This window comes from Tachysurus vachellii, chromosome 11 (assembly GCF_030014155.1).
Source record: "Tachysurus vachellii isolate PV-2020 chromosome 11, HZAU_Pvac_v1, whole genome shotgun sequence".
In the NCBI taxonomy this organism is placed as follows: domain Eukaryota; kingdom Metazoa; phylum Chordata; class Actinopteri; order Siluriformes; family Bagridae; genus Tachysurus; species Tachysurus vachellii.
In genome coordinates, this window is record NC_083470.1 from 26775956 (window position 1) to 26787462 (window position 11507).

General features: G+C 41.4%; 1 protein-coding gene and 2 non-coding genes across 3 annotated transcripts in view; all 3 read left to right on the top strand.

Moving 5' to 3' along the window:
- Nucleotides 1-1362: 1362 nt before the first annotated feature.
- trnar-ucg (transfer RNA arginine (anticodon UCG)) lies at nucleotides 1363-1435 on the top strand. The gene has a single exon. It is a non-coding gene; the product is annotated as a tRNA-Arg (tRNA).
- Nucleotides 1436-2481: 1046 nt separating this feature from the next.
- Nucleotides 2482-2554, top strand: trnar-ucg (transfer RNA arginine (anticodon UCG)). The gene has a single exon. It is a non-coding gene; the product is annotated as a tRNA-Arg (tRNA).
- Nucleotides 2555-4284: 1730 nt separating this feature from the next.
- The window catches only part of dok2 (docking protein 2), an 8900-nt gene continuing 1677 nt past the window's right edge, over nucleotides 4285-11507 (top strand). Inside the window, exons 1-6 of the mRNA XM_060882010.1 lie at nucleotides 4285-4405; nucleotides 5175-5306; nucleotides 5909-6079; nucleotides 7765-7867; nucleotides 10602-10777; nucleotides 10870-11507. The exon at nucleotides 10870-11507 is cut by the window's right edge and continues 1677 nt beyond it. Coding sequence (XP_060737993.1) covers nucleotides 4331-4405; nucleotides 5175-5306; nucleotides 5909-6079; nucleotides 7765-7867; nucleotides 10602-10777; nucleotides 10870-11507 — 1295 coding nt within the window. The 5' untranslated portion in view covers nucleotides 4285-4330. The remainder of the gene's footprint in view (nucleotides 4406-5174; nucleotides 5307-5908; nucleotides 6080-7764; nucleotides 7868-10601; nucleotides 10778-10869) is intronic.

The window sequence follows — 11507 nt, forward strand, 5'->3', positions numbered from 1 at the left end:
AGATCTCAGTGCGCCACATGGGAGCCATTGGGGAATCCCTCCAGAGTCTCCACTGAAGTTCGGTCTGAATAAAGGGAACATTTTTTATCTCTGTCTGTTAAAGAACAGATCGAATCATTAATCTTGGTTTAAGACGAGATGAAATAAAGGGTTAATATTCCGGATTACTCCGAACCTTAAAATAAGACTTTTAGGAATAAAAAATGGAAACAAGGAGTCGGAGACCTCGGACTTCCTCGGAGGAATGTGGAGACAGTTAGACTATTGTTTGACCTTAATTTGTAACAGACCGTTTGTGTTTATACTGAAACAAACTACAAAAAATAAATGTGGTTACGATTTTAACAACTAAACAATGTGTGTATGACCGAGAAGAAGCAGCAAGGGCAAAAGTTTTGGCTTAAAAAGATGTTTCAGTTTATTTCAGTTCTGTTTGTGTCGTGCTTTTACCTGTAACGATCCAGGTAGATATTTAGGTCATTATTGATGATGTAAGAGATGCAGGAAGTCTAATGGCCTAATGGTTAGAGAGTTTGACTCCTAACCGTAAGGTTGTGGGTTCGAGTCTCGGGCCGACAATTCCACGACTGAGGTGCCCTTGAACCCCCCACAACTGCTCCCCGGGCGCCGCAGCATAAATGGCTGCCCACTGCTCCGGGTGTGTGTTCACTGCTGTGTGTGTGTGTTCACTGCTGTGTGTGTGTGTGTTCACTGCTGTGTGTGTGTGTGTTCACTGCTGTGTGTGTGTGTTCACTGCTGTGTGTGTGTGTGTGTGTTCACTGCTGTGTGTGTGTGTGTGTTCACTGCTGTGTGTGTGTGTGTGTTCACTGCTGTGTGTGTGTGTGTGTGTTCACTGCTGTGTGTGTGTGTGTGTTCACTGCTGTGTGTGTCCACTTTGGACGGGTTAAATGCAGAGAACAAATTCTGAGTCTGGGTCACCGTACTTAGCCGTATGTCACGTCACATCATCATGAGGAAAAATCTAGAAAGGATCTAAAGTGACGAGATGCAAATGAAATCCAAATGAAACTGAGGAATAAACCTTCATTAGCTGCTCTTCTGGGTGACAAAAAACATCCCAAAGAACCAGAGCATGGGTTTAGTGGCCTCATGACTAAGGCTTTGCAGCATGAGTTGGACAATAAACAACAGGATTGTTAATGTTTTGAACCTTAAAATTGATCTTAACCCTTAATGCAAGTTTTTATTGCATTTTATGTGCATAAAAATATATAAACAAAAATATTTAGAAGCTCCCATTTAGAGGCTTACTGTCCCAAATGTTAAAGCATGAGAACGGTGAAGGATTGGAGTGAATGTGGATAATAAACTCATGTGATAGCAGTAAGTCCTTCGTCTGCAGGCCCAGTGGCCTAATGGATAAGGCATCAGCCTTCGGAGCTGAGGATTGTGGGTTCGAGTCCCATCTGGGTCAGATTATAAGGTGTTCTTTAGGAGCTGTCATGTACTTCTGTTCACTTCTGTTCACTGCTGCTCATCATCACAGTCTGGTCTGTCACGTGTGTGTGAGCCGGATGAAAAAACATAGAAATGGACTTTGAATATCAAAGCTGAAGGTCTAACAGGTAAAGCTCCAGCTTCACATGATTGTGGGTTGGAGTAACATCTGGGTGAACTTCTAATTAGCTCTTAAGAAGCCGCCCTGAAGTTCAAGAACCTTTGCTTTAATCCTGCAGGTCCTCAACACTAAATGTTCAGATAACTAGTAAGAGAGCCTGGTGTGTAGTGGTGTAGTGGTATCATACAAGGTTTGTCTTCTGCTTCCTAAGTGCTGTAACTCCCGAGTCAATCTGAGCTTCTTAATAGAACTTTCTGTCAGATGTTACGAGCTGGTGGTATTCCATGTCAAGCTCTAAAAAGCTAGTGTTATTATTAAGGTTACCTTTTTCCAAAGCAGCCATTAATTCCTGCCTGCCGTTTATTCCGATTCCCGGGTGGTGCAGGCTTGTGCTTTGCTGCTGTAAAAGTCTTCATAAGTTCTGGACCCACCGAGTCAACGTGAGACTCTAAATGGAACTTTCTGTCATGTGCTACAAGCTGATTCTGTTCCAAGTCATGCTCTACAAAATGTAGTGCTATCAGCAAGATGAGGATTTTTCCAAGCTGCCTTTTATTCTTGCATTAAACAGAATGTTTTGATGATGTGTTTCTTTAAACGTCTTATTTGAAGAAGGCTCAATTGTTGCTTTCCAGATCTATCTGGAGAGAGTGTGTGTGTGTGTGTGTGTGTGTGCCCTGTGATGGGTTGGCACTCTGTCCAGGGTGTATCCTGCCTTGATGCCCGATGACGCCTGAGATACTGTAGGCACAGGCTCCCCGTGACCCGAGGTAGTTCAGATAAGCGGTAGAAGATGAGTGAGAGTGAGTGAGTGAGTGAGTGAGTGAGATCTGGACCCTGGTGAAGGATTGGGGTGAATGTGGATAATAAACTCATGCGATAGCAGCAAAAAATGATATATGGACCCAGTGGCTTAATGGATAAGGCATCAGCCTTCGGAGCTGAAGATTGTGGGTTCAAGTCCCATCTGGGTCGATTTATAAGGTGCTCAGTAACCTTTGCTTTAATCCTGCAGGTCCTCAACACTAAATGCTCAGCTAACTAGTAAAAGAGCCTGGCGCGCAGTGCACCGGTGGTGTATTGGTATCATACAAGATTCCCGGCTGGTGCAGGTTTGTCTTCTGCTTCTTTTCAAGCTGTGCCGAAAAAGGCTTCCTAAGTGCTGTAACTCCCGAGTCAAGAACTTTCTGTCAAATGTTACGAGCTGGTGGTTTTCCATGTCGAGCTCTACAAAGCTAGTGGTACAGTATAAGTAAGGTCAAAACAGAATGTTTTGGGGATGTGTTTCTTTAAACGTCTTATTTGAAGAAGGCTCTATTGTTGCTTTCCGGATCTATCTGGACAACGGTGAAGGATTGGACTGAATGTGGATAATGAATCTGAAAACAATCCTGATACGTTTTAACTCATGTGATAGCAGTAAAGAATCAAATGTGGAGCTTTCAATCAACTGCTGATCATCAACACCAGCTGCTCTGTAGCTCACAAACCTCTGCTTTAATCCTGCAGCTCCTCAACACTAAATGTTCTGATAATATGCTGCGACATCATACAAGATTTAATTTAATTTTAATTCCCGGTTGGTGCAGGTTTGTCCTTTGAGCATCTCAATGGAACTTTCTGTCAAATACAGTACCACAAACTGCTGCTTCTCCAGTGTTGTTGTGGTATTGTGATGGTTATGATTTAATTCCCATTTTGTAAATGTGAAAGTCACAACAAAGTGTTCAAAGAATTCTTCCTGGACACCATTATTGCACTATTGCTCTCCTGGTGTGGATTGCTAGCTCTCAGCATATTAATTCAGCTTTGCCGTCGTTATCAGGTTTTGTTCATTCCCAGGGGCATCTTTAAAAACCCCACAGGACGAGAATGTTGATTTTACTAAACCGTTCTCTCATGTGTAAAAAATCTTATTATATTTAATGTTAAAGGTACCAGGATGTTGTCATGTTACAAAGGATTCCAAGGTTATACAAATTCTCTGACACAGTCTGGCACACTGTTTTTAATTTTCCTTTTTCTACCCTAGAGGTCACTAAAGAATCAGCGACTCTTTAGAGGGGAAGAGGAACGTTTATCATCGTAGTTTGAAGAATGACTTCTATTAACTTTGATCATTTTCTATTTAATTTTGCAAAGCATTGTAAAGTAGCTTACACATAATACTGAATTTAATGAGCCATATAGTGTATACTATTAGCCCTAAATATTGTGTGTGTGTGTGTGTGTGTGTGTGTGTGTGTGTGTGTGTGTGTGTGTGTGTTTTGGCAGTGGAAACAGGATGTTAGCAAGAGCAGCTGACCACAGAGTCGAGATGACACTTTAGTGTTAAAGCTGCTATACTTAGAGGTGAAAATCAAACTGACCAAACAACATTTTCTCAGTATTTTAATGAACAAGAAGAATCTGTGTTTGTTTTAATAATTTACAACGAACAGAAAGTTTGTAAAATGCAAATGAGAAAACAAAAACACCTCCTCACACACTGTGTTTTGGGTGGAAGGAATTTCACACAGGAACTAAATACTGACATCTGACTTCTTATGCATGCTTATTAGTGCGTTTACAGGAACATGGATGGTGTGTATCTGCTCTCGCAGGGTGTTGCCAAAGAACCCATCTGCGTTATACAGGATGTACAAATGGCGGAATCAGAGATGTTAATTACGTCACAAGCAAACACTCAGGAAAGGGGTGTAGCACGAGATGAAAGAAGCGGTAGTAGTTGTAGTCGTTTTAAAGTAGATTATGTACCAGAGAGACATGGAGGAGGACATCAGAAAGAAAGGCATGCTATATGTGCAGCAGCAAAGATTTGGGAAGGTAAGAAAACAGGCCAGAATTAGTGTCTGGGATTTAAACAGTGATGAGAAACAGATCGTCTCGTTATACTCAGTGTCAGTGGACAAGCTTATCAGATCCAACACACGGAAACCTGATCGAGTGCTAAAGCAAACTACAGCTTTCTGTGGGTCTGTACATTAGTGATAACACAATAGATTTGTTAGATAGCATTATTGTGTACGGCTTGTTATTTATATCCCGAACCGATTATTTAGTACGATTAACACATCAGTTACTCAAGAGGGTAAAAAAGTAAACCGATTATTGATATTTGCTCAGAAACGAGTCCCTTTTGTCTGCATTGCGTCACACACTCAAATCAGACGTTATGAAATCCAGATCATAGCCAGCAGACGAAATATTCTCTAACTTTATGATATCCAGGCTTCAGTATTTTGTAAGAAAGGGACCTCTGTAGGTCTTCCTATACTGTATATATATAGTTAGTAGTTTTATTACAGTGTCTATAACAGAGCAATACAATAAAACTTTAAGGGTTTGTCCTAAAGCAGAGTCCAGGCTTTAGGGACAGCCGAGGGACCTCGTCTTCATGTCAGAACCACTGTTACTCAAAAATGTTAATGACGTTAGCTGTGTTCATAAACACGCTGCACTCTGGGGCATTTATTTTTTGAGTTAAGGAGATCCCCCTGTATTAAAATGTTCGACCTTGAGGGACGATAAAGGTCCAGAAAAAAGACAAGTCCTGCATTTTAAAAAAACAGATCCGTCCGTTCCTCTGTTGCAGAAGTGGAGAAAAGTCTGGTCTATTCTGTACCGAGAAAGCTCCTGCTCCATCTCACGACTAGAGTTTTTCGAGTGTAAAGATGGCGGCACCGGCACGCTGGAGAAGTCCAAATGCAAGCAGGACAACAAAAAGGTGAGTGAAGAAGTTCAGCACAATTTAAGACAATTTAATATTATAACGAATCAAATATACTTACTTTATGTTCTTTGGCATATTTAAAGACAGCGGCTGTAAAATGTGGCACATTATTGTTTAGTAAGAATAATTTTGCAGGCTCACAGACAGACTCGCAGACAGACTCGCAGACAGACTCTCAGACAGACCCGCAGACAGACCCGCAGACAGTCTCGCAGACAGACTCGCAGACAGACTCGCAGACAGACTCGCAGACAGTCTCGCAGACAGACTCGCAGACAGACTCGCAGACAGTCTCGCAGACAGACTCGCAGACAGACTTGCAGACAGACTCGCAGACAGTCTCGCAGACAGACTCGCAGACAGGCTCGCAGACAGACTCGCAGACAGGCTCGCAGACAGACTCGCAGACAGATTCGCAGACAGACTCACAGACAGACTCACAGACAGACTCACAGACAGACGCAGCGCTGTCAGTGTTTTACTGCATGCAAAGATGTCAGATGTTTTTACACAAGTGGCTTTTTGCAAAATTCAAGCGTATAACATGTTCAAATGAAAGGCTCACGATATCCTATAACACACGTTTACCGCTGCAGATTATCAGACTGAGCGACTGCGTCCGTGTGTCCGAGGCCGCGGACGTGGACGGATGCCCAAAGGACTGCAAGGCTTTCCTGATAGAAACGACCGAGAAGACGTTTGTCTTTGCTGTAGAAATGGTTGAAGTCGAAGACTGGATGCAGAAACTGTGTGAAATTGCATTTCCTGTAAGTAAGAACTACCTTCTGTTGCAGCAACACTCGATGTTCATTTCTTCCACGACTGAAAGGTTTCAGTAAAAACACTTCGCAACACAACACACTTCGTTTTACTATTCCGTGTCGACTGAAACGATCTCACTGAAGAACAGTTTATTATTCACTAACAAAAGACTCTTCTTTTAGCAGAGAAAAGTTTTATTATGAACAAAAAGTCCTATTTTTTTTTTTATCCATTTATAGTAACATTTAGTGCCGTGATGTGGAAAGTCTGTAAAACGAGTCAGTTCCCTGTTCTACTTCCTTTTTTGTTCTGTCTTGAAGTTCATAAGACGAAACCTGCAGCTTGTCATGTTACTGAGAAACTGCAGAGAAACGTAGCATCGTCCGTCCTGACACTGGAGACTCCTTAGAGAAATGTTGCTTTATTAACTCTTAGTGATGAATCTTTTATTTTGTTTAACAGTGAGACTACAGACGGAAGGCCACGAACATGGCTGTAGACTGGAGAAGTGACTCGTCTGTGTTTAGGGAAAGAAACCCAGAGTCAGATGTTTCCATGAGACTGAACCTGACCTTTTCTGTAGTGTTTCAGAAAGACAAAGGGTAAACACTCAGATAATAACACGAACTGGTGCTTTTGGATCAGAGGTTAAGATCAGACGTGGTGATCGGAAAAACATCCGGCACTCGTGCGCTCCAAAAATAGCTGAACGTTTCGATGTACCGGAAAATGTGCAGGAAATTTGAATGACTTTTACTCGTCAAACCTTTATTTATTTCTCTGAACTCCAGTCGATTTGTAATTCAGTCACATCGAGATCGGACGGTTTCTTTTGTAGACGTCTCAGACGGACAAATCCACGCCGATCGTCTGATTGATGTGGGCTGGATTTCACACGAAGCTCACGCTGTAACCATGACAACACATTTAACTAGATAGTACAGGTGTGTGGTTAAGATTATATTCGATAACAACAAACATTAGATATTTTTAATTGAATGAAAAAGTTGGAAATTTCCACGAGCTTTAGATTCGGAGACAGAATCACACAGAGACTTTATTATTATTATTATTATTATTATTCTCTACTGAGCTGTAATCTGATTGGTCAAGAGATTAATAAAAAGAAAAAATGTAAAGTTACAAACTGTCGCTTTAAGAGAAATGAAAACGTTTCCTGTGACAGTGACTCATTTGTCTTACCTAGATTTTATATTCGATTAAATTTGAATTAAATTTATTTAAGGATAATGACGTGAGTTTCGATATAGTTTGCGATTTTGTCTTCAGTTATCATGAAGGATCCAGCGATGGATTGTTAGTCGTAGTTATTAGTCGGAGACAGACTGTGGTTTTTTGTCATGTGATTAGAACAATTCCTTTACTAATAAACTAGAACTAAAGGTTTACCCAGTGAGCCTGAGGTAACGAGGAGGTTCGTGAACATCATGGTCATTCCTCATCACCTCATCATGACAACGCTGTTAGTGAAGATAAAGTAGATTTCAGAAGTCAGTCCATAAGCCGTAACCCCACAGTGCTGCTTAAGCTGCTGTACTTTATAAACACATGCTGCGATTATTCGAAATCAATTTAGAATTTAAGTGACTTTAACTGTTGCGAAAGAGAAACCGACTGACAGATTAAAACTAAACCCGTGTGGATGATCGTGATCGTCTTTCTTCCGTAGATGAACTGGAGTGAAAGAGGAGCGACGAGAAGGAACAGTTTACTTCCGGACTCCGACGACGTCTCCATGACGGACAACTCGCTTTACTGCGGGAAAGAAGCCGGTGAGAACACGGCAGGTTTTACAGAAATAAATACAAAGTGCAAGAGGAACTACAGTATGTGTGAAAATGGCTGGTTTGAACCTCTCTGTATGGTGTGTTCAGTACATTAACACCACTTTGGTCACACACTAAAACCTGAGCCACTTCTTCATTTTCCTCTTACGCAGTGGAAAATTGTGGCCTATTTTTCCTGTTGTGTGGCGGAAGACAATATAACACCAGTGTCCGCTGTTCGTAAAGACTGTCTGCTTATCAGTCACAGAGTGACATCCTGCTGTCAGCTCCAACCTCGACACGTCGTCACAAACCCTCGGCTTCGCTGCTAACATTTCATGCTAACCAGTGACATTTCATGCTAATTTTTTGTGGTTAAAGGTTAACATAGAAACTATAGTTTAGCGATGAGTAAACCATCAACTTCAACACGAATGCGTTATAAATAACACTAGCGACGTCTAATGATGCACTGACACTAAATAGACCAAAAGAAACATCAAAACTAAAAGGTTTGTTTCATCTGTCACTAAAGTGAACCCACGATAAACGACACTGAAAGTCAAAACTCACGCTTAAAGATTTAAACCTTTAGGAACATTATATAGTATAGTTTTAATGTGATTCTGTATCACAAATGCTTTATTTATTTGTGCTGGTCTCGATACCTTAGCGTTTTTATAGCAACGCCTCACCCACAGGGACGTTTACAGCTTTATAAACAAATGAAACTGATAAATCTCATGAAAGATCTCTCTAATGGCATCAGGAGTAAAACTTAGCTTTTCTGTGAAGAGTTTTTATTTATTTCATTATTTATTTGATATCTGTACTGTATGTACCTCCTCTGGTTTTGTCCTATTGTGTACGAGCTATTCCCCATGCTGAGGGGTAATCTCCGGGGCAGGACACCACTCAGGTGCCTCACATCATGTTGTTGTAAAATAAATTTGCCCCTTATTGGATTTTTGCGCACTCAGGATTGTTTTACGTCAAGAAAACGTACAGTTCTGTTGTTTCACCTTGTAAGAAAGTGTTTCCCACAAACCCCAAACTTCCTGAACACAGCAGCCACCTGGCAGAGGAGCTGAGAGAGAAGTAAAGAAAAGAGAGAGAGAGAAAAGACAGTAACATTTAGTTATGTCAGTATTGTATTATTGTAAATATGAGAACATGAATTTCTCTCTCTCTCTCTCTCTCTCTCTCGGTTGCTCTCTCTCTCACACTCTCTCACTCTCTCTGTCTCTCTCTCTCTCTCTCTCTCTCTCTCTCACGCTCTCTGTTTCTCTCTCTCTCTCTCACACACACACACACTGTCTGTGCTATTTCTGTAACACTAGTGTGTATTTACCGGAAGGATCTGTGTCATCCCATGCCCTGTTTCGAGAGGGAGAAGCTCAGCAAAGCTGCAAACAGAAGCTTTATATATTTCTGCAGTTTCCCCTTGTAGGAGCTCCATAACCACATGTTACATATAAAATACGCAGCACTAAACCACATCTCTTCTGTGCATGAGCAGGATTTTCTTTGTCTCTTTGCTACCTGCCTCGTGCAGCTCTTTATGCTGTAAAACATCAGCCATGCTGCGCGTTTTAAAACCGAGTTTAACAAAGACTCCAGGTTTGACATCTTGCTCCGAGAAGACGATTGAATCTAACAAGCTGCTGCATGTCGACACTGTTGTTCAAAAATAATTGCACTCCAGAGGCTGCTGAGTTTTTCTCCAGGTTTGAACAATTGATGGTGCAATACATAAATAAGGTGTTGATGGACGAGTTGCCTTCTCTGGATGTTATCCATGTTTTACTGCAATTTATTAACAGATTTATATGTAAATTAAACAATGTCTGAACCTCTGAAAGATCTTATTCTCACTTATGGTACAGCAGCTTTAAAGTGCAGGACTTTAACCTGCTTTAACCCTAACCCTAACTTTAACCCTAACTTTAATCCTAACCCTAACTTTATCCCTAACTTTAATCCTAACCCTAACTTTAACCCTAACTTTAACCCTAACTTTAATCCTAACCCTAACTTTAACCCTAACTTTAACCCTAACCCTAACCTTAACCCTAACCCTAACTTTAACCCTAACTTTAACCCTAACCCTAACTTTAACCCTAACTTTAACCGTAACTTTAACCCTAACCCTAACCCTAACTTTAACCCTAACCCTAACTTTAACCCTAACTTTAATCCTAACCATAACTTTAACATTAACTTTAACCCTAACTTTAATCCTAACCCTAACTCTTGAGAACTTCTACATCAGCTGTTAATCTAACCATAACCAGTTCCTAATGACAGTTGTAGTTAATCATAACTGTGTTTTTTTTCCTTTTTTTGTTTTTTTGTCTACTGTCTCTATCAGGGGTTCTTTAGGCCAGTGCACCAAAAAGGACGTGTTCCTTTTATTAAACTTCCTTTATCTTAAACCTAACCCTAACAAATAAATAAGGAGGAAAGAGTTTCCTGGATGTGCCCATGCACAAAAAATCCCATTGGGAAACCCTGTTAAAACGATCTTTTCTAAAACCTAACTTTAACCCTAACCCTAACTTTAACCCTAACTTTAACCCTAACTTTCACCCTAACCCTAACTTTAACCCTAACCTTAACCCTAACCTTAACCCTAACTTTAACCCTAACTTTAACCCTAACCCTGGTTTTAACTCCAAATGAAACATTCCACATTTCCACTTTCAGAGTTAATAATTAAAAACCCTTTTCTTGTCTTCAGCCCTGAGGGACTTCAAGGTGGTAATCAGACGTACGGATGCTGCGGAGCGGTGTGGGCTGAAAGGACATTACTTGCTCCGTACAGACTTTGAAAGCTTGCTCCTGAAAGAGCCCAAGACAGGAGAAGTGTACTTCACATGGCCTTATCGGTTCCTTCGTAGGTTTGGACGAGACAAGGTACGATTCTGCTGCTTCTGGATATATGACAATAACCCACATTTTGTACACTTTAGGCATCATTATAACATGTTGTGTCTCTGTTAAAACAGACAACGTTCTCTTTTGAGGCCGGACGAAGGTGCGACTCTGGTGAAGGCAACTTTGAGTTTGACACCAAACAAGGCAACGCCATTTTCCAGAGCGTGGAAGCCTCCATTAACTTACAGAAAGCAGGAATTTCACAGCAACAGTCTTCAAACGGCGCTCGAGATCGAGATACTTTACCTATGCCACCCAAAATAACTCCACCCACAGAGGACGGCTCCAGTACCGTCTACAGCATGCTGAGTGAAACTGCTATGAAGGACAAAGCCAGACAATCACCGCCGCATCGTGCAAGACTGGAAACACCTACAGATAAACATCTGACCGCGGTTAAGAGCTTAAACATTGACACACGGCCAATGCCAAGAAAGAACCAGGTGAAGAACTTCCGGAGCTGTCCTATAGCCAACACGGAAGATGAAGCCTATTCTCAGGTCACGGCACCACTTTCAGATAAAGAGATTCCAGACCGAGTCGTGCATGAAGAGCAACACCAAATGCTTCGTCCTTGTTCCAGTTCCCCAGACACAGAGTACTCGCTTCCGTTTGACAGCATTGCCAAGAACAACATGATGGACATTTTAGCATCGTCACATTTGGGACCATCGAAGGTAGTGGAACCTTGTTTGAGTGATGAAACTAG